Source organism: Platalea leucorodia (genome assembly GCF_965183815.1).
Source record: "Platalea leucorodia genome assembly, chromosome: 10".
In the NCBI taxonomy this organism is placed as follows: domain Eukaryota; kingdom Metazoa; phylum Chordata; class Aves; order Pelecaniformes; family Threskiornithidae; genus Platalea; species Platalea leucorodia.
Window position 1 is genome coordinate 10,950,811 of NC_138832.1, and position 24,967 is coordinate 10,975,777.

A 24,967-nucleotide genomic window follows, 5' to 3' on the forward strand; every position below is an offset into this window, starting at 1 on the left:
TACACAATGACTATTTTTATAACCAGAGGGAGAGATGTTTTTGCATGAAAACAAAGTCCCGTTTGTCTGGCTGTGCGATGACTGCTTGCCGTGACCTCATGTCTGATTTGTGAGGGCTTCAGGGGTTGCCAGCAGCGCGCTCAGCACCTGGGGGGCTGCAGAGGGGATGCCCCAGGTGCGGTGGGTGGATCCCACTCCTCCTGTCATTGCTGGCTGCCCCATTTCTCCCGGGGCACAGGACAGAGCCTGGCAATGATGCAGCACAAAGCAGCAGCTCCAAAATCAGCATCGACGCCGGGCAGTGACACGGTTCTCCCTGGACTTGGGCGGCCACACAGGCCTGGCTGGGCTCCCTGTGGGCACAAAGCCACTCTGCCAGCAGCTGAGATTTATAGCAGCTTTTTCCCGGCGGCTGGGAAGTCACCAGGCAGCCCCTGGGAGCTGGATGATGGGGGTCAATGCTGCTCCCTGGCCCATCTGCAACATGGATGTGCTGCTGCAGTGCATGGGTATGCAGTTAAGCACAGGGAGAGGATGGGGACTTGCATCTGTGGGTGCAGTCCTGCTTTGTGAAAGCCTGCCTGGGAAGCAGCGTCGGGCAGGACTCAGCATGTCCCGGCTTACACTGCCCAGCGCTGACCAGATTTCCTTTAGAAATCTTTATAAAGTGGGCATTTAATACCCCGTGGTGCCTCGGTGTGGCATAGTTTCAGGCGAGAAGTTGCACACTGAAGGGCTGGCACAGCCACTTCATCCCTGAGCTCCCAGGCAGCGTTGGGGAACGGCCACGGCCCCCTCGAGCGGAGACCCACCGCTTGCCCTTGGGATTGCTCGCAGAAGAGGGGCTCTCCAGCCTCCTCCACAGCAGACACAGGTACAGAAAATGAACTGAGGTTCCTGCTGCGGCTTTCCCCGCTCCAAGTTCTTATTTATGCTACTGTGACTTTTTGGCCCTGCTGGCTCCGCCGGGCTTCCTGTTTCCCAGGTGCTTGAAGGGATTTATTACCTTTTTATGCCTTTTGCAAGGTGTTTACCAAACTCTTTTGGCTGACCTTTTGGAGCTTTACCTTTAACCTGGCAGCATTTACCATCCTTTCTGGTTTTCTCATTTGGACACAGCTTCAGCTGCTTAGATGGATGTCTTCTCGCTTTTAATAGCCTCCCTTCCCCTGCAGTCCAGCCTTACTTTCCTCCCTTTTGCCTTTACAGTATCCTCCGGCCAGGCACTGTGCATTTGCTCTGATGTCCCAGTGGGTCTCTCTAAATAGGCTTAGTGCCTCCCACAAATGTTTTACCCTCTTTGTTACCCCTTTCAGTTTCTTCGTAAAAAAGCTTCTCGCTTTTGATGTAGTTCCCTTTCTGAAATGAAACACTTCTGCAATGGGTATATTGGCTTTCGTTGCTCCTACGGAGGTGCTGGATCCGGAGGTCCGTGTCTGACCTGGCTCTGGAGACAAGCTGTGGGGGCTGCTGGGGGCCGGCAGCTGCCTGAGTGCGCAGCAGTGGGGGCTTCCTTAGGGAGGAGCGAAGCCCACTGCAGCTCCGATGCTCCCTGCAATCCTCCCCGTGTGCCCGGGAGAGGGTAAAATGCTCCTGGCAGGGGCAGGAGAGAGTCTGGGCTCCCGCAGCCTCTCTGGAGCTACACCCAGGCAGCAGCTGCCGTCAGGTCCTGCTGTCACACCGTAACTGTCTCTGGAGCAGCGAGGGCTGGGACACCCCATTCTCCCACCTCTCTCCGGAGCCACTGTGATTTACAGCAGCAGACTCGGGTCCTTGGAACCCAGAGCGAGGATACCTGGCATCTGCTTGTGGCAGTGCACATGTAGTATCGTGCCAGGTGGGAAGAGGGAATTTATCAGGGAAGGAGCTGGAGATAACACAGCTGTAGCCATCACCTTTAGAGCTTGTACACTGTGAGCCTGCTGTCCTAGTGCCCTGTGCCCTTTCTGCTTGTCTCTGTGGGAAGGGAGTCCCTCCGTGGGCCAGGAGCGCTGGAGAGCAGTGATGGGGAGGGAAAAGCCTGGCAGCATCAGGGCAGGCAGGCAGGCAGGGGCTGCCTGGCGCAGGAGGCTGCTTGGAGCAGAAGGGGCATGGGACCACGCATGGGGCTGGCACAGCCCGGAGGAGAGCGGGATGGGGTGGGTTTATGATTGATGTTGCTGAGCGCAGTTTGCTCTTAGTCCCCGTGAAGCGTGTGATCATTGCTCCATGGAAGTGCCCATGCTTTCCACAGCCATGGGGCACTGTGCACTGAGCCAGGCACCCCATTGCACCTCTTGCATTGCAGGGTGGGGTGCGGTGGGCAGAGCAGCAAGGTTGGGGAGCCAGCAGAGCCCTGTCCCAGCCCATCACCCAGGTGCCAGCCTCTCACAGAGGGCTCAGACTTATGATGCTCTGGGGGCAGAGCGGGTGAGCACAGGTGCTGCACCCCACGCAGGATGCTGGCATCAGGCTGCCTCCCTGGTCCTGTGGATGTTTCTCGTGCTGTTTTGCAGATATCCATGAATTCTACGATTTCACACTGCGCTCCGCACCCCTGCAGCCTCCCAGCCCAGATGCACATCGTGGCACAGCCAGGCAGCAGCACGGGGCCAGCGACCCCAGCTCCGCAGTCACACCCAGACAACCCCAAAACCTCCCCGAGGTAAGAGCCGCTTCGGCACGGTGCTGCAGGGCCAGACCCTGCAAGCTCCTGCACCAAGGGGGAGGCAAGGGGCGCGGGAGGCTGCTGGCCACTGCAGCCTGGCCAGCTCACACCCAGGGTGTTTCCACACCTCCTCTGTCATAGCTTGTCTCATTAACGAGGCAACTTCTCTGGTTCACAAGTGTTAATTGAATTACTCCTAATGCAAATAGCTTCAGCTCCAGCTCTGGTTCCTGCTCTGCTGTTGCAGCTGGATTAGTTGCTCCCGTCTGACGCTGTCTCCCACGGAGGCGTTTCAGCTGTCTGATCTAGCCACCTCGCAGGCTGCTTTTGATAAGTGAAGTAGGTTGAGTCTTTTAAGTTTTCCTTTTCAGGATTTTTTCCTAGCTCTCAGATAACTTCTGTCTCTCTTATTTGCATTCTTTTTAATTTTCAACAGCCTTTTAAAAGATACGACACCAGGTGGGGAGGCAGGAATTGAGCAGTAGGGTCTCAGTTATCTCAAAGGCACCAAGGTAAATAAAATTGCCTCGTGCCTTTGCACGCCCTCTTCCCGTCCCCCTCTCACTGCCTCGTGCCCTACCAAGGGATGCTGTGGGATCCCCCTGAACTGGGGAGACAGGAATATTTGTGCAGAAATGCAAAAATTTGGGGATTCCTCCTTTCAGTGAAATAATCCTATCAGATAAACACCATATTTCTGCCTCACGAATTGAACTGGCTTCCCCATCATATACCTGTGGGGACACCAAATTTGTATGGCACACAGGGACGATGGAGCTGAACGATGTCTCCTAGGGAGGAACGCCTTAAAGGAGTTTGATGATCAAGCACAGGGTAGACAAAACTGCCCACAATCAGTGCAGGAGATATCTGTGTCGCTCTGACTCAGGAACCATTTTAGTCCCATTTTTTCTTGTCCCCCTTCACATTGCCAGTCCCTCTAGTTAAAGGCAAACCAGCAGATCTAGTCTGTGTTTATGAACAAATTTTTAGTGATGTTATACCATAGGCAGCGGGATCCCACTTTTTTTTTGGGTCTCCTGTAGCTTTGATCCACCCACCAGCGAGCTGTGCTGGCAACAGCCACTGATCTCTGCGGCCAGGTCAGTCCATGGGGCCCTGAGGAGATGTGACAGTCAATAAGGACATTTAAGGATCAGTGTGGAAACAAGTGGGGAAGCAGCCATGGGCCTGGTACAACTGGTGTGAGGGGTGCTCCTGCTCCCCCTGCAGCGCCCTGCGTGCAGCGGGGACGAGCAAAGCAGCCGGTCTTGGGGCTTCCCTGCACTGGACACAGCCCAAGCCCATCGACACCATCAAATCCCTCCTCATTTCTCAAAAAAATGTGTTTGAGGCATCTTGTGTTGCTGAAATGTGAAATGCAACAGGGAGCTGCCCCCACCCGGTAGCAGGACAGCCCCGGGGGGCCCTGCCTGCCAGCCTCCACCGTCGCCTGCAGTGACCCCGCTGCCCATGGGGCCAGTGCGAGGGCAGGCTCTCACAGGCAGTGGGATGCTCACCGAAGGCAGTATGAGCCCCCTGCATGGGGGAAAGCTCATTTTGGCGCTTCCAGAAGCAGTGGGGAGGCCTGGAGGTGGCTGGCCTGTCCTACCCACATGTACCCCCTGTGTTGTTTCAGGATCCATCCCAGGACGGTGAGCTTCCTGCAGGGGCTGGGGATGGCACGCCGGGGACGCCACCACGGCTGGTGAGGGTGACGGCACGGAGGACAGAGGCACCGGCCAGCGTCTGCAGCCTGGTGCTTGGCTCTCGCAGCACCCTGCCCCAGGTGAGCCTCTGTGCGCCCCATGCCACGTCCCACCCTGCCAGCCCCACCGGCGGCTGGCACTGAGAGCACAGCACCGGGGCCGCGTGCCTTCAGCACCACGGGGATGGTGCCAGGGAGGCGTTCTGCTCCCCTGGGGCTGGCAGTGTTTCCTCATGGCTATGCTGGTGATGCTCGGGTTAGGAAATCTAGCAGTCACCTGTGCCAGGGGCTGGACGACACCGAAGTCATCCCCCATTTACCATGGCCCGGTGTCAGCCCTCAGGGCTCGGAGGGCAGGTGGATATGGTGCAGAAATAAAGAGGCTGCGTGGAGCTGGAAATTGTCCCAGCCCCGTCCCTCTCGCCCCCAGCGCTGGCACACTCCCACGTTGCAGATTTCTGTATTTTTTTCTCTGAGCTCTTAAATGGCAGGTCCATTCCTCAGCTTACCAGGAGCTTTTCTCTGCTGTCTTATTTACTTGGAAATGCCGTTTATTTGGATGTGCATCGTAAATCTCAGCTTCCTCCTGGTGCGACTGCATCATTTGGGCTACCCATTTGAGGGGAGTTTTAGGGACGAGCGAAGGGCAAAATGCACTTTTGGGAGGGATGAAGTGGCCGGGATGGATGGAGCTCACCGCAAATTTAAAATTATATGAAAATGTTGTTTTCCTTGGCATAGTTTGAAATAATGCTTGTTTGCTAAGTCAAAATCTTCTTCTGAAATATTTTAAATACAAAAATTGCACTGCTTCTTTTCTCTCCTTTTTAAATGTTTCCCTTCTTATTCTGGACTGCAATAAAATGGGTAACGCCCCATTTTTTCCCCTTACTGTTTAATTTCTCCTTTTCCTCTTGCTACTTTCTATGTCTTCAAACATTCACCAAATCTTTACCAGTTTTGGAAAGGCGGGATGGTGGTTTTCTGAATACGACAGGAGGATGAGCTTGGCTGCTGGTCTCCGTTCGCCAGTGGGAGGGAACCATGATGACAGATGGGGCGTCACGGAGCAAAACCCACAAGGGGTGAGAGCCTGATGAGTCGGGAACAGTCAGATTTTAAGGGATTTTCTTCCTAACTGTCCCAGGCTGTGGAGTGCAGCAGCTCTTACATCCAGCCCCAAACGTCTGGCTGAGTTGTGGTGTCTCCTTTAGCAGCAGCCACCTAGCTTTGATTTTAAGACTTCATGCAATGGGGAATATGCTGTGTCCCTAGCCTGGCTGGCCTGATGGTTATTTATCCTTCCCATTAAAAATCTGCACTTTGCTGTTAGCCTGGATTTCTCTCGCTTTAGCTCCCAGCCCCAGGAAATTTTGCTGCCTTTGTTTGCTAGGATAAAGGACCGTGGCAATCAGAAATGTTCCCAACATGTAGGTATTTATAGATGCGTCTAAGTTCCCTCTTAACTTTCCCTTAGATAAACTAAACAGATTGGCTTCTTCACTCACTCAGTGTGAGGCAGGTTGTTCCAGCCCTGAAATAATTCCTGTCATTCTTTTCTGAAGCTTTTTTTATTTTCAGCCTCCTCCTTTCCTAGCCTGTGTCGGTATGGGTCAGGAGCCAGTCCTGAGTGCCAGGCGCTGGCGCTTTTGGGGTCACCCATCCACAGGGACCGCAGCTGCTGGCCCGGAGCAGGGGGTCACTGCCCCGAGAGGGAGGGGGCGGTGGGGACCCGGGTGGACAGGACAGGACTCTGGGAGGGCTGTGCTCTGGCAGGGCTCCCTCATCTGCAGCCTCTTTCATCCCAGAGGATGGCCACTTCACAGCCTGGCCGCTGGCAGAGCAGGGACCTGGAGGGGAAAAAACATCGCGATGGAAGTGTTCAGTGCTGGGATTATCCATGCCTGTAGTCCTACCTAAAACTCGGCTTTCTGTGGAGACCCAGTAGCTTTCCTGGAGACTGAGACCCAGTGGTGCTGGAGAGCTGCACGCTCGAGCACTGCTTCTCTGCAGCAGCCCCTGTGCTGGGCTATGGGGGCCTTTAACAGGGCGGTGAGCCTGTTCCCCAAGATGTCATCTTCATCGCTGAACACAGGCCTTGCCCCAGCAGAGCGGGAGCATTTCCAGCAGTCCCCCATGTCAGCGATTCAGACCATGACACAGGATTGGCCATGCTTGGGGGCAGGCTGTGCCGACGGACGGCAGCACGGGCCCTGCTTCGCATCCCTCCCTCCTGCATGAAGGCACTGAGGACACCTCAGCTCCTGCCCACCATCGCCTCCCGTGTTGATTCTCAACAGCCCCAGCATGCAGGAGAGTGTCGGGGCTGGATAACACCTACACACCCAGCTCCTGCCCACCTCCGTGGTGACTTCTTGCTCCCCAGCCTTCGGTGCATACTTTTTGCCTTGGGCATTTCCAAAGTGGCTTTCAAGAAAACACTTGAGATGGCAAATGGCACTTGGAAGAACTGGGGAAGCTTTACAAGAGGTGATAGTTAATGCTAGGGCAGGAGGGCACCAGCTGCAGGGCAGAGCAGCGTCCCCCCTGGTGCTATCAGCCCAGGAACAAGAGATCTAGCAGACACCCTGCCACTGATAAAAGGCAAGATGATGAACTGGCTTGTCCTGCCTGAAGTAAGGGCAGTTCTCTTATCGCATCCGTCAATGTAAATAAGTTTTCTGTGGTCCTGGCTTTGTCCTCTCCCCTGCCTGCAGCTCTCCCCGGCGGTGATAGCAGAGCAAAAGCCACCGTAACCTGCTTTAGCCAGGAAGACACATAAGAAATAAATTGCCTCTCCACACAAATGCTTTCAGGAACAGGAAATTTTCTGTCTGCTGGCAACGATGTGTGTGCACACTGAGTAGCCCTGCAGTGTGCAAATGGCGGCTGCAAAGGAAGCGAGGCTGGTAAATACAGCAGCAACATGTGCTTCCTGACGGCGAGGCTTAGTGGGCTGAAACCATCCCTCCATGGGAAAGTGGATGTTCAGCGCTCAACGGGGCAAGAGCAAATGGACTCGGCCAGCTGAAATGCCCTGTTGAGGCACTCAGGGGCACAATCCTGCCTGAGCTCTGGGGTTCGTGGGGTTTTATTTGCTGAATCCTCCATTTCAACCTTTCCTCAAGCCCCGTGGTTGCCTTAGCAGGGCTGCTCAGGGCTTGTGTGCATCTACAGCAGGAAGATGCACAAGGATGCTCCCATGGCCAGTGCTGCTCGCCTGCGCTCATAGGCTGGCAGGAAGGCTGCTTCTCTCAGTAAACGCCGTTCTCTTCCTCCATGCAGGGAGCAGCCAGCTGTAAAGATAAATGAAAGAGGAACAATACCACTGATGAGCAGAAACTCTGCGCCTGCGAGGAAGCTCTGTTCTTCCCCTGCCACCCTCTCCTGCCTCCCAGCACGGCTCTGCAGCCACTTTGACTTCATCCCTGTCATCGCGCCAGTGCGGTGCCGCCCCTCCCGCGGTCGCCTGCCCGTGCATCTCTCCCTCCCTCCTGCTTGCCAAGGGTTTCGTTGCTTCACTGCCCGACGCCAACGCTGCAGTTCTGTCCTTGCTCAGGCCAACAGCTGACACTGAGCCACAGCAAGTCTTAACATGATAGAGAGAGCAAGCAAAACTGCTTCAGAGGACGCATTCTGTGCATTCACTGCAATTGCCGGTGAATAGGAAACCTGGCTGGCAGGGGGTGCTGCCGCTCTCGCAGGCTGTGGGTGTGTGGGATGCCGCTGTGTGTGCCCGTGGCATGCCAGGTGCAGGCTGTGCTTTAGCCCTGCTGGGTTGAGGCCAAAAATGTCCCCTTCCCTCCCTGCGTCCCAGGGAGGACACGGCCCAGCTCTGCAGAAACACCCTGGCAGGGTGTTAGGAGCCCTCACTGCTGCACCTGCCCCTAAAGAAGATGCATCCATCTGCCCTATAACCCACAGCTCAAGTGCCAAAAAGGTTCGTGGAGCTCCTCGGGGGATTTGGCAGAGAAAGGCAGGCTGTGCCGCCAGCGTGGCGACCGGCTGTCTGCTTCCCCCATCCTTCTCTCGAGTGCTTTTTCCTCTTTCCCGATTTGCCTTTGGCCAAAGAGAAGGGCGTTCCTGTGCTCTGCGCCTTTGCCTGGCGGAGCGGCTCTGGGCACCTGCAGTGGGTCGGGATGAGAGCGGCATGTGGCGGATGCTGCAGCTGCAGAAATGCCTGCTGTGAGCTCCCCGCTCCCCCTGCTCTGGCTGCAGCCCCACTGCTCTTCGTTTTCTCTGTGAGGTGTGCGAGAGGGGAAGCACCAAGTAGCTGTTTGCTATTGCAAGGAGTGTCAGGGAAATTAAGCAGGTCCCTGATGTGGGTGAATGTGTGACAATGAATGCAGCCCCCCCAAGAAGCCCCCCATGATGTTGCTTGGTCACACATGCCCTGCTGTCCCCACCACCCCGTGTCCTCTCTGTGGGCTGGCTGGGCAGGCAGCTGAAGCCATCGCTGCAGGCCACACTGGCCACTGCTTTATCTCAGCTTGAGCCCGGCAGCATCAGCCTTGCGTCCCCAAAATCCTGGCAAGTGGCTAATGCTCAAGTAATGGGAGCAGAGGAACAAGCAGCTCCCGGAGGGATACCCCCTCCCCATTGCATCCCCATGCACCTTTGAGAGCATGTTTAATTTTAGGAGAAGTAGAGAAGAAAAGCAGCAACCCAGAGCCCAGAGGGCCTGGCTGCTGCCTCAGTATCACTTGAGCCATTCAGATGCTCTCCAGCAGTTTTGTGTTTCGACATTGCAAACACAGGCTCGAAAGCCAAAGCACTGAAGCCAAGAGGGTGTCCGTCTGCAGTAACGCGCTCAAACTGACCCATACATCAGCCCTGCACAGCACGGACACCCAGCTGGGCAGCCAGCTGCCTGTGTCCCAAGGATGCTGCTGCTCAAAGGGGGGTCAGCACAGGCTGTGTCAGTAAGAGCTGTCACTTCAGTGGACATTTTGGGGTTGAATGGCCTCAGCTTTACTAGAGGCTCTTGCTATTCCTGCTGCGGAGATAAACAACAAGATGCATAGACCTCAGTTCTCCCAGCTCAATATACAGCTTCAGCAAAGGATGAAGAAGTCGGTAGAGCCACCAGGCTGTCAAACCAAAGGCTCATGCGTGGCCACCTGTTCCTCCTCTATTTGGGGACTTTCTGTCTAAAACCAGTGGCAAAAGGAAGATCCTCAGCAGACCCCAAGGCTTTTCTGGCTGTGCAGCTTAGGAAAGCCCTGCTGGACATAGGGCTGTTGGTCCGTCTGTTCATCCAAGTCATCAACACTGTTTTGAAGTTATTTGTGATGGTGCGAGTGTGTGCAGCGCTCTCCATGCAGTGGTGGAAAGGAGACAGTGAGGGGGAGGCTTTGGGGATGTCCCACAGGCAGCCACGCTCCAGAGTCATCCAGATGAGCCTGGAGTCCATCCATCCTCCTCCAGATTCATGCTCCAGCTTCGTTTGCCTCCATCTAGTGCACGTGTCTGCCCATCCCCAGGGGAGCCCAGCTGCTGGGGCGACTCACACTGATGGGTTTCATGCATAGCTCTGAAAGCAAGAACTGAGACCATTCGCAGGCATCTCAGCGGGATGGGGACTGAACAGGGGCCAGCTTCATCAGTGCCTTGGCCAGGAGCTCCTTGAGCCACTGCACTGTCCCCGCTGGGTCTCTGTCTGTTTGTTTATCAAGTGTCCAAAATGAGGTGGTGCAGGGCCCCCACAGCAGCATCCAGGTCCCTCCTTTCCTGCTTTGCCTTGTCGGGTGACTGACCACATTCCTGCTGCAACCGAAGTGAAGCGTTGGAACCCATCTCCCATAGCACAAGCCAGCCAGGGGCTCTCAAAGTGCGGAGCCTCCGTGCTCACAGCAGGGGATGTACCACCCCGACCTCCACCCATCCACACTCTGCTCCCCCTCACAGCCACCCCAGCATCTCAGGAGGCTGAAGACAAATCTCCTGAGTGCGTTTCTGCAAAACAAACAGGCTCTCCTCGCCATTTTTTAAAGGAACAAACCAAGCTTGAAGGCAGAGCCTGGCAGGCCAGCTGCTTTCTATCTGGAGCGCTGGAGCTGGGGGAACGTCGCTGCATCTTAATGGCATCGGGCTGGACAGAAATCAGGATTCTGGTGGCAGAGGCAATACCGGCACTGTTATAAATAGAGCAGCCACGATAACTGCTCATGAAGGTTTTTAGTCTTTAGGATTTGGAGGATCAGTATCAAGCTATGCTGAGAGATCCATTATCCTCGGCAGCAGTAGGAGCTAGGGGTATTGCAGGGGAAGGACAGCGGATGAGTGTGGGTTTGGGAACTGTCCCTCTTGTGAAGCTGAGTGTGAGCCCTTTGAAAGGTGCTCTCTGCTGTGTGCTGCCTCCTCTCGCTTTGCTCTGCCTGCTCTGGGGGGTTAGACCACGCGTGGCTGCAGCAGTGCGAGCATTTCATGCCAACCTCGTGCCCTGCTGCAGGCAGCGAGGGTTTGCTCCAGGGCAGCACCCACCGGAGCCCTGCAGCCTGCAGGTACAAAGCACCTTGCAGGAGCCTCGCTGGCATTGCACCTAAAAATTATTCCAAGTATTGAGACTCAGGCAAAGGTCTCCTGCGGTCTGTGGCCTAGATAGCTCTCGGGGCTGGCACGGCTCAGGCGCACACCAGCGTCTGTGCCCAAAGCACCAGCATGGAGAGCATCATGCCTGGCCGGCGTTGCTTCCCCAGCCTCACAACCAGCTTCCCACCTGCGCGTGTGGAAACGTGGCGATGTCCTGCCAAGCTGCCCCCCGCTTTGAAGGGGTATTTTTAGACCAGATCATTTCACAGCCCCTGCTACAGCAGACAGAGGGAGGAGCTGTGGCAGAGCAAGCAAGGGGGCACGGTGCTGCGGTGCAAGGAGACCCAGGGTGGTCCTGGAGCTGGATTCATTGTTGAAGCCAGGAGCAAGCTCTGCCCGCTGCTTTGCGAGTGTGTCGCAGTCCCGTTGCTGCACTGTTCATTCCCGCTCCCTTAGCGCGCACTGCGCAGCTATTTCCCCTCTGTATGGTAGTAGATTTTGCATAGCTGAATCTCACGGGGTGTATTTGCGGGGAGGTTTTGTAAGCTTTGGGCCTCTACTGCTGTGGGAGCGCTCCCACGTTACTGCTCTGGTTCAGAACAAGAGCGTGGTGATGAAACCACTCTCCCAGCTGCCTGCTCTCACCACACCGTGGCTCAGTGGCAGGGCTCATGGACCGGCTTCCTTTGGGGTGAAACTCAACCCAGCTGTGTGCTCTGGCCCCTGTGGATGCCCAGTCCCTGGGACCCGACCATCCTTTGTCCAAACCAAGCCCTGAAGCCAGGGTGAGGGAAGCGGCACGTCATCGCTCGATGTCATCCGTCACCCAGGGCTTGTGCTGCTGCTGTGTCACTCCTGAGCAACCCACGTGTACAGGCGTGCCTGTGCCTCGGGAACACCTCCTCACCCCACGGCTGCGGCCCGGTTTGAAGGTCACCTCGGGGCTTCCCAAACGTCGTGTCTTCTCCCGGCGTGCAGGCGGCAGAGGGGACGGGCGGGTGGCGCCACGGCGCCTTTAAGAGAGGCCCGAGAGCCGGCTGCGGCCCTGCGGCACGCGCGCTGATTGGCCGAGCGGCCGGCAGGCGGGCCGGGGGTGGGGACAGCCATTCAGAAATTTCCGAGCAGCCCTTTCTCCCTTAAAGGGGAAAGGGCAGCGGCGGCAGGGAGAGCTAGGGCCAGCCGGGCGCCCATCTCCCGTCCGCCGCGGGTGCCCGGCGCACCCAGGGACACCAGCATTCATTTTTCTCCCCGAGGCTGGGCAGGTTCCCACGCCGGAAAGCCTGTCCTGGGGCAGCACAGCCCGGACGAGGCGCCAGTATCGCCATGAGCCACTGGCTGGGGGCAGTGGGAGCTGCTGAATGGGCTGGAAGGGGGAGATTGGAGCAGGGCTGGCCAGGTGCAAGAGAGAAAGTGTGGACCCACAGAGCTCCCCTTCTCATCCCCCATGCAGGGTGGGAATAATGGAGGAAAGGGCAGCCCTGGGCCCTGGGTGTGGGAAGGGTCCCTCTGGGCAGGGCTCTCCTTCCCAGGGCAGCCCCAGATCTGAGCAGTGCAGTGCTGAGCCCTTGCAGCACTTTCAGAGCCACATGTTGACCCACTCAGAGGATGGGACTGGTTCCTGTTGGTTTGGCTCCAGGTGGGCAGGTGGGGAGCCCATGAGAGCCGACTCATGGGGCTTTGTGGTCCCAGGGACACATCGGCTTAGGCAGGGCCGGCCAGGAGACCTCCGGCAGCTTTGTACAGCATGAGCTGGGTGTGTTCGGCTGCTGCTAAGTCTGAGCGTGTAAGCACACCCAGGGACAGCTTGGGACTGGTGAAAGATGCAGGGAAACAGGATGTCTGGTGGGGTCACACTAGGCACAACCCGCTGGAGATCAAGGTACAGGACCAAAAAAATATCAACCAATTCTCTTAAAGACATGAGACTTCAAAATACCTCGCTCTGACTCTGGCTTGGAGTGGTGAAGTTGTGCCCTGGTCACATTTTCAAACCTTCCCTCTGCTCCATCAGGCTGGAAATGTGCTTTATTCTAAAGGAAATGAGGCACATACAAGGTCTGGGCACCCACAGACCACAAGACACGGCAGTGCTGTAATTGCCATGCCCACGCAGCAGCAAGGCTACCCCCTTGCGCCCACGGAGGTGCCGCAAGAAGGCAGCCCACGGCCAGCCCATGCTTCAAGTGCTCCAGTGCAAGGCAGGAGCCTCTCTGCCGGGTGACGGGGAGAGCGGCTGTGGGCGTTGTGAGGCTGTCAGGAAATCCATAAAGCCTGCTGCAGTTGATTGCTATTAAATAGAGCCTCCAGGCTCTCCTTTACAGGCAGGGAGCCTGGGCTCTGCTGCAGGGACCTGCCGCAGGTCTCCATTGCTCCTCTCCTCCGCCAGCGCAGCCATGGAAGACATTTAGTTTGCCGTAATTTCAATTGCAGAAAGCGGACGGTGGTGTTTATTGAAGACCCTCGCGCCATTGCTGCCGCAAGTGAGGATATGGGAACTGCGTAGTGGCACTGGGCAACGTATCAGGGATCATTAATAGAATGAAAACGGTTTTGCCCTGGAGGAGAATAATTTCTTTGGCAACTGCCCTAGGAGCACTGAGAGCTATCGGTCCCTTGGTATGCCTGGTTATTATTATCCCAGCTGCACATTTCCCAGCGTGAATCGCTGCCGGTGGCAGGGAAGAACAGTCTCAGCATGAGATGTTCGTTATCCTGCCCCTTCTCACTCACCCGTGACTGCGCAAACCCTCCAACGCTCATGGGAACCGCCGGCCCCGTTTGCCCACTAGCTGTGCAGCTGGCTCTGCAGAGCACCTGTTCAAGTTTCATTTGACAAGCCCCAGACACAGCAAATTGCAAATCCCTGCTGGGTGGGGGTCTGTGGTAGTGCTAAGGAACCGACTGACGGACTGAGCCGAGTTCGGTTGGTTCCTCCCTTTGCTGCTCATCTCCCTGTGGCCTGCTTCACACCACGCATTTACCTCCCGGTGCTCTTCACCCCCCGTTCTCAGCTGGGTGGCTGCAGACCCCACTGCCTCCCCTGCGCTTTGGACGTTGGGTAGCTTTTTGCAGGTGATTGCAGTTGAGAAAGGTACCTCCCTCATGCCAAACTGTCCCCTGCCTCCTCCCCCAGCATTACAAAGGTGACACCTTCCCCTTCTGCACCCAGGCTCAGAGCTAACATGTGGCTTTGGTTACCCTGGTAGGACCCAGATCCTGCTTGGGCTAAAAGCAAAGAGCAGTGCGACAGCACTCGTGTGACCATCGTCTCTGCAAGGAGCTGGCTGCTTTCAGCCTGCCCCGTCTTCTGCTCCTAGAAGGGCTGTAGGTGCAACTAACCCCAGCTCCTGGTCCCTCACACTTGCCTTCCTCTTCCCACAGGACTTCATGTAAGAGGAAGGAAGCGACAACAGGGGCTGAAATGTCAGCAACACCAGATAAAACCTAGCTCCATGCCGCCTTCATGCCATGTAAATAGCACCATCTCTGGGGATTTCTTGACACTTTGCTGAAATTAGCACCTGTAAAAAGAGCAGCTGCCAAAGCTGAATTTAAATAAGACGGGCAGGCTTCTGGTAGGAAGAGGGTAGAGGGTGAGAAAGCTCTCGGTTTCCTTGAATCGCTTCCCTCCATGAAGGCACCTGCCCAGAAATCAGCTCCCAGATCCTTTGGCCCTGCTCAATGCCCACATCACTGGGGCGAGAAGGTGCTGGGCACTGTGCCTGCCCTGCCAGACCCAGGTCTGGGCATCCCAGTGCAGGTGCCCGTGCCGTTTGGGCTCTGGCAGTGCCACTCCCAGTAGCTAAACTGCCGCTACTCACTGAAGCAAGCTGGAGAAGTGCAGGATGCGGATACCCCTGGCCAGCCAGCCCTGGCCTCCTCTTAAGCACAATAACATGTCCCGAGCCCCGTGCAGCGTTAGGGAGCGTTGCAAGCAGGCAACCAGGGATTTTTTTTCCTTTTAATTGTGGCTAGTAGGTGACACATGCAGTTCACTACAAATGAGTAGGAATTAAACAACTCTCGTGGCAGCTAAAATGGGACATGCGGGTTTTCGGGGGGAGCTGCAAGCGGGTAGGGAAGGGCTTCGTCAGAGCTGCAGCAGCTGAGGCTCAAGGCCCCTCCGTTTGCAGGTGGCAATGAGGCACTAACAGATAAGAGAGCTGGGGGAAGCAGCAGAAGCTTTTAGATGACGGAGACATCCCTGAGTTTGTGAGCTGGCAAGCAGAGTGAGGTGGAGGCAGCGATGCTGGCACTCCAGGGCTGGCAGTGAGGGTGTTTCCCGTGTGGGGATGCCCATTGCATGCATTGGCTGCCCCACCTGCGGGGCTGCCAGAGACCGAGCAAGGAGAGGACCAGAGACCTTCCTTGTGGAAGACGCACTCCAATCTGCCATGGGGGGACAAAAAAATCAAGTGCTTCTCTTAATTGTTCACTCAGCTCCTTATTAAAGCATTTTTCCCTAACAGGTCTTGTCCTTTGCTTTTGCACTGCCCCCCTAAGTGAATGCCCGTGTCCCTGCCTGCCCCCACTGCAGGACCGAGTGAAAGGAGGACATCTGTCTGGAGCAGCGCAGCTGCGAGCAGTCGGGGTTACAAACTCCGCATGTGCCCTTCCCCAGTGCTCTCCTCCCATCCAAGTCGGCCTCTTCCAGACATGGGTCTCCTGCCTGACCTTGGCCCAAAGATAGCTTTGGTGGAGGCTGATGGCAGTGGAGGGGGCCTCACTGGGTGGCCAGCAGGGCTCTGCGCACTGCATGGTCCCTGCAGCCAAACCGTGCCAGCCTAGGGTGGGAACTGCGATGGGAGGGAGGTTTGCAGCTGGGCTGGAGCAGTCATTAGTTATGGTTGTGTTACAGGTTCTGGGCACATCTTGTTGATGAAGTGACTCAGATCTCAGAGGTGCCACAGGGTGGGAGACGGTGGGTAGCCAAGATGGACTTCATGTCCTTTTATTCTCATGCAGGTGACACTGGCCACCTGCCTGTTTCTACAACGCTTATTGCTCTGCTTTGGTGCAGCAATCCCCTACCTCAGCTTTGTTCCTGCCCCAGTCCTTCCCCTTGTTCCCACGTCTGCCCTCACTGCTGCAAGATGCCCTCTCCCCATGGGTGACATCCCCCAGCCCCCTGGTCCACCCTGGCTGTTGAGGAGGCATTTCCCTGGAGCACAGGGCTCATTGGCCCAGCATCCTCCTGCAGGGCCAGCACCGTGTGCTCTGGGAGGTGGCACAAGGAGCAGTAGGAGAGGTGGAGATAATCGTAATTTCTTAAAGCCTGAAGTGTAAAGTTCTCTGTTAATGCCAACGCTGCATGCTTTCCTTCTATGCGCACAAACACAGTTTTTCATTGATTAAAATGACTCTGAACAAGCTTGCTTTGCATGCAGGCATCCAATCCTTCCTTGCCTTAGTGAGCTCCTGGGGTCTGCAGGGTGCTGTGGCACTGAGCTCCGCAGGGTAGAAGAACTTTCTTAAGTGCAGCCGTTGGCTTTATCTTGCTGCATCTCTGGGTCTGGGTCAGTGCCACAGTGCGGCCGGGTCCCATACTTGACTGTTCATCAGCCAGCGCCCTGGGAGCAGCGGGATGAGGCTCACCTGCGGAGCTGTTTCCAAGGGCTCAGCAGCAGTGCTGTGTTCGGCCACTCGAGGCCAGCATGGTGGGGACAGGCTCTCTAGACTTGCTTGTCCAGGAACATTACGACTGTCCTAAGCTTGTAGCTGGAGAAATTTCAGTGTAGTGTATCATCTGAGGCACAACACCGCTCCACGGCATTAAGCATGGAGCAGCACATGATCATAGCATCCATCCTGTGATGGAGGTAACCTGAGCAGCCCAGAGGCAACGAAGCGCAGGCAGTGCTGGAGAGGGCAGGCTCTGCACCGCGCGGTGGGGACCATGGGGCTTGGGGGACAACGCGGATCCCAATTATGGGGTGTCTTCTGCCCCTTCCCCTTCACCCAGAAGCAACCATTTCACTTGACCACTTGGAAGCAAACACTGCAGGAGCCCCCCTGTCTGCGGTGGTCAGGTGCAGAAGTAATTTTATATTGCGGTTTAAAGAGCTAAAGAAACAAGGAGCAGGCAGGGGCATTTGTCTGACCGGCCGTCACGCGCTTCCCCCTCCCACCGCCCTGCTTCTGAGCAAGGCCATATTGCGTCGGCTGCATGAGGCCAATAGGAGCCTCAGATCTTGCAGCCTGAATTGGGGTGTTGAACCACCACGTCTTGTGGCTCAGCTTGCGGCCCCCTCCCGCTTCTGTCTCGTTCCTTTACCCATATCCTGCGGGAGCCCTATTGCGCACCTTTCATTGCTCTTTTACATATTTATGTACCATTTCTTCAAATAATTCTTCACCTACCCTAGTGTTTATTACAACCCTTAAGCACTAGGAGGCCGGGTTCAGGTTCTAACTGGTGAGAGGTGGTTTTTTTGTAATGGTTTTTCTTTCTACTCTTCGATTTGTCTGGGTGACTCTCTTCTGAACTTCTTCCAGTCTGGCACTTCTGTGCCAGAGGCAAGGGGATGCCTGAGCTGCGCTGGGAACAGCACCCTTGCCCTGCTGCACCAGCGGGCATTTCTACTCTGCTTTTACCATCCCCGGATGACAGTCGGTGGAAGGCCCAGCAAAGGCCCTGGGTGTTTCTACACCCCCAACGCACCTGTGGCTCACTGTGCAATGGCAGCATCCCCAGGGTGCTATGCTGGAGCGCGCAGTAACATTTCCAGCAAAGCAGGGTGAGAGCTGACGTGGGGTTGCAACAGAGGTGCTGCTGCCAGGCTAGTGGCCATGGTTCAGGTCTGGAAAAATGATTTCATACTCCGGTGCAGATCACAGCTGATTGGAAGCGAACCCCTCTTGGTGTCAAGCACAAAGCTGGCAGGGCTGCCCACCTCCGCACTGGGGCTAGGGGAACGGAGCTGTAACAGAGCTGCCTGGTGCGCCTGGGGATGGGGACGGGGCGAGTGCTGCCGCAGGTGATGCATGAGGCTGCCGAGCGGAGGATTTCTTTTCCTCCCGGATGCCGCCAGCGCAGGCTGCCGGGGAGCCGCGGGGGCAGCGCGGGCACCCCCCGGGGCCCGCTGCTCCCAGGCGGGTCTCGGCCCCGCCGCCCCGGGAGCTGCCCCGGCCGCTGGGGGCAACCGCGCCCCCGCGCTCAGCGCCGGGGCGGGGCGGGGCGGGGCGGGGCGCGGAGGCTCCGCCGGCGCGGATTGGCTGCGGGGGGGGGGGGGCGGGGAGGCTTCGCGCCGCCGCAGGTGCCGCGCTCCGCGCTCCCGTGCCGCGCCGCGCCGGGCCGGGCCGGGCTAAGCCGAGCCGGACCAGGCTGAGCTACCCCATGCAGCGGAGCGGGGAGGAGCCGCTGCCCCGCGCCCCGCGCCGGGAGCGGCCCCGGGACTGAGCGGCGCTGCGGGCGATGCCGCGGCGCGCCCCCGCGGAGATCACCGCGCTGTAACACCCCCCCCTTCCTCCTCCTCCTCCTCCTCCTCCTCCCGCTCCCGCCCGCGGGGCCGGGGGCGCCGAGCGGGCGGGGAGGCAGCAGGCGCGCCTTGCGCGGGGCGGGGGCCGCTGCCGCCCCCCGAGCATCCCTCCCTCCCTCCTTCCCTCCCTCCGCGCCGCCTCCCGCCCTCCCTCCCTCCCTCCCTGCCGGCTCTATGGTGTGAGGGCAGCGATGCACAAGCACCACCACTGCTGCAAGTGCCCCGAGTGCTACGAGGTGACGCGGATGGCGGCCCTGCGGCGCATGGAGCCCCCCTCCTACGGCGAGTGGCAGCACGAGCAGTACGGCTACGGCGGCTACGGCTCGCAGACCCTGCCCGCGCCCGGGGGGGCCGCGCCCGCCACCCGCGGCAAGGCCAAGCTGGGGCCCCCCGCCCGCGACCCCACCGCGCTGAAGCCGTCGCCGCCGCCGCCGGGGAAGAGCGCGCCCAAGGTGAACGGGAGCGGCCCGGGCTGGTGGCCCGAGTGCACGTGTTCGAGCCGCGACTGGTACGAGCAGGTACGGGCCAGCCCCGGGCAGCGGCTCCCCGGTGCGGGGCGGGGCGGGTGGCTGATGGGGGTAACCCGGGGAGAGTGGCGGGGTCGTGGCAGGGTGCAGCGTCACCCCTGGGGCGTCGCGGGCGGCCAGAGTGGACGCTGGCGTTGCTGGGGCTGGACGCCGGTGTTGGCGCGGTTGGTTGTCATCGTCGCTTGGGCTGGCTGCCGGCATCGCTCAGGTTGGCATCGCCGTTGCTTGGGCTGGCCGCCGTGGTCCTGCCCGGCGTCGGAGCAGCCTCCCCAGGGCTGAGCTGGGCCGGCTGGGTCTTGCTCGGCACAAGGCGGGCGTCGAGCGTGATGTTTTCGGACACCCCACCCGAGGTCCTCGCCGCTTACGATGCTGTTGCCTGAAGCCCCGGCAGCGTCGAGGGCATCCCATCATACTGTGTTTAGCAGGCATGGGGCATGCTGCCCGCCGAGCAGCCTCATGGGCTCGCGGTGCCGCTTGCCAGCGCTCCCAAACTGGCACCCGCTCTCCATTGAGTTGTGGTTTCCTCGCTCCGCTGCTACGTCCCTGCTCCCCGAGATTATTACGTAACCCTGCTCTGGTCGCTGGTGTGCTGTGTGCATTCTGCCCCATTTCACTGCCTCCATTTCTTCCCACACACATTTGTTTTGTTAGTGTTCTCCTCCAGGACCCATTCTCAGGCTGTGTCTCTCTTTCTCCCCTAAATGGAGAGACCAGTCTTGTTTTGAACCCACAAGCCAGCTTAGAAAATGGTTGGAGCTGTTTGGAAAGCATTAAAATGGAGGCTAGACCCTGCCTGAAAAACAATTTACCCTGCTTTAGAGAAAGGCATTTCAATTTGCTTCTTCTGCCTCTTTCATTCATTACCGTCAAACCTCACATGATTTCTTATTGATCCTTCTAATTATTATTTCAAGAAGCTGTAGCAGGCAGACACAGAGGAATCAATGGGAATTCTCTCCTCCTTTCCCCTCGGAAAACACAACCCTCTTCTTCCCTTCCCCGTTTTTTTCTTCATTACAGTCTCACTCTGTAGCTCTGGTTGAAATAATTAGATTCAAAGCTGATATGCTCAGATGATGTTTACAGAAAGCACCCAAAAACCCAGCCACCTTCCTATCAGCCTGGTCCTGCTTTCTGTCTCTTTCTGTGCCACTCTTTGCATCAAAATCAGCCTCGGCTCTCTCTTGCCTGCTGATTCCTGGCAAGCATTCTTCCATCTTTCCTTTGCTATCTCTTCCCTCCATCCAGAGCAGCAAGCTCGGGGAGCTGGGTAGGAGCAGGGAATTGAAGCATGTCTGCTCCCTCCTTTCTACTCCTGCTCGCATGAAAGGTCCGGCCCAGGGTTCCTGGTAAGACGATTGCAAGCAGGCTGGGAAGGAAGCGATGCCAGCTGCATTGCTGCCATGGCAGGCTGGGCAGGGGAGCCTTTCATGTTTTTGCAGTGGTGGAACAGAAATCATTGTCTCTTTGTGGTGCTGCCACAGAGTCCCGGGGCTTGGGCTGCTCTGAAAGTCCACGTTGGGAATCTCTGCTTGGCCTTAGCCTTTCTGAAGATGGAAAAAAAAAAAATCAAAAGCTCCTTGCAGCATTGCAAGTGACAGAGGATGCCAGTGTGTGAGGCTATGTGAGCATAGTGGGGTCCGCATGCTCACATATAACGTGTGTGGTATGTGCGCTGCCTGTATCAGAGCAGGCAGGATTGCTCCCTGGTGTGTAGCAAATGTATGCAATGAGTAAAGCTTTGCAGCAAATACCTCAGCAATGCTCCCCTTCTGATCCGAGGGTGCAAAGTGCCTGAGCCGGCAGGAATCCATGTTCTTCCCAGCCCGGTGGTGGGCAGAAGGACAAAAAGTGGTAAAATGGAAACAACTGGGCATGGCTTGTGCCCAGGCAGACGGGTTTGGCTTTGGGAGGCCGGGAGATGTTCAGCTCTAGGTAGATTTGGCTGGATGCTGTGGATGCGAAGCTGGTCTCCCTTGCAGGAGCTGAGGAGGCAGCCTCTGTGTCCTCGAGAGCCTCGGCTAGAGGCAGGGCTGCCATTTTTCAGGGCTGCCCCTTTAAATGAGCTCCCTGTCCCTGGAAGCACTTCCAGCAGCAGAGGTGGGAAGGGGTGCGCGTGCCAGGAGGCTTCCCCAGGAAAGCAGGGATCTGTTCACCTCCCGGGGAGCTTCACCACCTCTCATTTAAGCCTTTTTTTTTCTCCCCTTGCTTCTGCACGCAAGCAGAGGAGAGCGCGCACCACCTGCGCACGCTGGTGCAGCCGCGTGTGCGGATGCTCTGACATCGGAAACGTGCTCACGGTTGCATATGGTGGTGGTGTATGTTCTCTGACATCATGCGTACTTGCAGACCCTGTGCGCAGCTCCGCGGCATGTGAGATGTGCCCACACGTGCTGCCCAACACACGGCACGGTCCCAACGTCAACCCACACCTCCTCCCACCTCTGGTGCCCCATCGGTTCTCTCCTCCTGCCTCTTCCCTTCTCTAGGACGCAAATTAGCTTGCTCAGGCAGTGCCAGTAACTGAGAACCCCTAATCCTGACCATAGGGAGGGAGGAAATCTCTGAGCTCTGCGTTTCTCATTTCTTTTTGCTTTGCTTTTCTCCCCTCTGAGATCTCTTCCATTTCTTTCCCCTTATCTATCCACGTTCCCTGTTCATTAGTCCCCGTTCCCTGCGCTTGCTGTCATTGCTGTCCTCCATTGTTCCCATCACCATCCCTCCGGCTGCCCCTGCACTGTCCTTGTCCCCCCTCACTTGCTGGTGGGGGTCTCGAGTCCTCCCCTGCCAGACTGGGGTGAGAGGAGGACTCCTGGCTTTGAGGGAGGAATGGCAGTGTGATCCAGGGAAGTGTCCCTGATGCGCAGCACTAGAGCAGAGCCCTCAAACCCCCCCTCTCCCCTGCACAGTGACGCCCACGGGCTCCCAGGAGAGGAGCGCTGAGCTGCCCGGCCGTGCCCGAGCCCCTGCTTCAGCACTGCTCCCTGCACTGAGGGTCCGGCAGTAGCCGGCACCTTTCCCTCCTGCAGGGAAGGTCCAGCCCTGTGGCTTAGTTCACCCCGAGGTCCCTGGTGCCGGGCATGGTGACCAGAGTGGGGCTCCTAAGGGTCTCACCAGCGTTTTCATGTGTGTTTGGTGGGGCTGGGGCATGGGCACCTCCTCTCACGGCTGGGGAAGGGGTCCGGGGCAGTGCAGTTCCCCGGCATGTGGTTGGGATGTACCCTCCGCCCCCGGGGCTGCCCCAGGTTTGCTGGCCCTGCTCTGCCAGAACTGCGATGTCCTGCTGTCCCCCCTTCCTGTGGCCCCTTTCTTCCTCTTGGGGGGGTCAGGAGGATGCAGAGGGGGGTTAAAGCAGCGTCTCAATGAGTCCCTGACCACCTGCAAGTGCCCAGAGCATGCCGGGCTTGCATGGCCCCCCTGGCAGAGGCATTTCATGGCCAGGCAGGAGGAGGGGCACAGGTCCTCCCTGCCTGTCTTCAGCAGTGAATGTTTCACCAAAGGCAGTGTTTTTCCACACACAAACACTGCTTGTTATAGTTCCTCCCGTGCACTGGGGAATTACCTGGAGTAGGTGGGCACAGGGCGGCACATCTTGGTGGAAGCATCAGCCTTCGCTGAGCCTTTGGATGCTGCTGGATTTGGGGGTCTTGGCTCTTGGGGCGTGGGTGGCGGTGGGGAGGAAAGAGCCTTGGGGAGGCCGTGGGGGTCGGGACTGGGTTTCTGAGCAATGGGCAGGCATGGCTGGAAGGAAGGAGGGAGAGAGCTGAGGGGGCAGGCGGGAAGCCAAATGCAGGTTGCTTTGTGGGAAATGGCTGAAGCCCCAGATGTTCCCTGGGGAGGTGCGAGGGAGGGTGAGAGGAAGGGGGTGCCGGGGACACGGAGGCAGTGGAGGTGGTGAGGTTGGCAGGGTGATGTTGCTATGGCTACTCCTGTGCTATTCATAGAAGAAATTAGCTAAATCTTTGCACTGGAAGGTGGAGGAGGAGAGAGGAGGAAGGCGTTCTCCACGTTTGGAGGGAAGGAGAGAAGCCAAAACAGGAAGGGGGTGAAGTTTTCCTCCTTTGCTCTATGCCTGTGCCGTGGAGGGGCATTTGAGGGAAGTGCCGCTGCCCGACCTGCCTGGCGCTGGCAGGGTGCGGGGGGACGCAGGCAGAGAGGAGCTGCCCCGTGGGAAAGCCCCCCTGCAGAGCGTCCACACAGAGCCCCGCGTGGCAGGACGAGCTCTGCATCGTGCCAGGAGCACAGGAGACATCCTTTTAATTAAAGACATCCAATCTGTGAAAGGTATTTTTGGCAACCTAAATGTAGATACAACTGTAGTGAAACTTGTCCTTCATGTCTGGCTCTGTTGCTGAACGCGGTGCTTGTCTGTCCCTGACCCCGTCCATCTGCTTGGCCCCTGCTCTGCGGTTGCTGGTGGTCCCCCTGCCCTCCCTCCACCTCCAGCATCTCTTCCAGCGTGTCCTCCTGCCAGCCGGAGTCCCGGGAGAGTCTTCCCTCTCCACCACTCCTCATTGCACTCCACTCCCTCATTGTGAGAGTTTGATTCCCATCCCACAGACCTGTTTGTCACCTCCTCACTCACGATGTGTAAATCTGCGTGTCTGTTCCTAATATATCTCCCTCCATCTGATTTCACCTCTCAGCTTGTTTCTTGGGCATCTCCGTCTGGTGATCCTGCCGTCATCACCCAGTTGAGTTGCTATAACCAGGCACTGAGCTGCTCTCCTTCCCCCAAATCCCGCCTTGCGCCCACCCTCAGCCCCTTGCCCCACAGACCTGGGAGGCAGCCGATATTTCTGATGGTCTTTACCTTCCTTTTCTGCCACCCAGATGGAACCAAGGCCCAGTTAATGCTTTATAAAGTCATTCCTCTTCCCTGCGCATCTCCTGGGGGAACTTATGCCTTAACACCCAGATGCTGAGTGAGCTGGTTCCCCTCGCCCACCCCAGAGCATCCCATGTCCTGCTGTCACCCATCCCCTGGATCAGGCTGAGGAGGGTCAGATGTTTTCAGTGCTCCTTCCCAAAAAGTATCAAGTTCATTTAGGAGTGGACAGCTGAGGACATTTGTCTCCTTGGTTTCTTTACTCACCTGTAAGACTTTTCCCCCTTCCCTTGAGCAAGTGAATCCCTCAGACAGGGGCTGTGCACTTGTGCTTGCTGAGCCTTCTGACACATCTCATTAATATGTAAGGGATAATGTTGGAATTGGAGAGGGGAGTTGAAGGACTGAGCTTAGCTCCTCTCCAGCTGGATTACCAACCACTGCCTGCCAGCCAGCCCAGATGTGCAGACCACGGCCCCGGAGCTGCACCCCGCTGCTAGTTTTGGGGTGTTGAGCTGCCAGAGGGACTCCAGGAGCAGCACAGGGAGAGGCGCTGGAGCTTGTGTCCAAACTGGCCGTAGTAGAGATGTAGCTGCTGCTGTAAAGGTAGCATCTGAAGCCACACAGGTGAGAGAGACCCCATCAGCGCAACATGTGGAAGAAGAGGAAAGTACCTGCTGAAAACGGGAGGATGTGGCCCTGCCACGTTGCCTGAGGAGGAGGAGAGCACATTGGTGAGGCAGCCAGGGCCAAGCATGGGCAGGTTTCAGCAGGGATGTAGCCAATGTGGAGGAGGTGGCTCTTTGTGAAGAGCCTGGGGGTGGCAGGAGGACCTTCAGCCTCTGCCGCGGCAGCACCTGCCCTTGCCCCTGCTGGAGGGATGCTCCCTGTGCCCCCATGGCTGCGCTTTCTACCTGGCTCTTCCCTCATGGCTTTGGGTGTTATGTGGCTGGGACCTGCCTGAGCCCAGTTCTGACCAGTGCCAGGGATTTGGCAGGGATCTGCCGGCTGTCCTCAGGGTGTGCTCAAGGGAGGAATGTCCCACGGGCAGTTGTATGAGAGGGAAACCCAGGGGATGGCCGTACCAGAGGTCCCATCCAGGTACATTGGGTGCGGAGGTGGGTGGGAGGTGGAAGCAAAGAAGAAGCCGTCACTGTCGTTCGGGTGAGCCTCTCTGCATGTCGTATGCCACGATGGGAGGAGAGGAGCTTCCGCTCCTTCCTTAGCTGCGGATGCTCATTTAGAGAG

General features: G+C 57.4%; 1 protein-coding gene across 3 annotated transcripts in view; it reads left to right on the top strand.

Moving 5' to 3' along the window:
- Positions 1 to 24,967, top strand: part of DLG3 (discs large MAGUK scaffold protein 3) — a gene marked incomplete at its 5' end in the record, with an annotated part of 78,035 nt that overhangs the window by 7,029 nt on the left and 46,039 nt on the right. For 2 of the 3 annotated variants that reach the window (XM_082323371.1, XM_082323372.1), the window contains one exon: positions 18,556 to 18,882. In XM_082323371.1, the coding sequence (XP_082179497.1) occupies positions 18,556 to 18,882 (327 nt within the window). Of the gene's footprint in view, positions 1 to 2,495; positions 2,645 to 4,286; positions 4,437 to 18,555; positions 18,883 to 24,967 lie in introns of those variants that run through there. The other variant, XM_082323370.1, reaches the window with a different exon arrangement.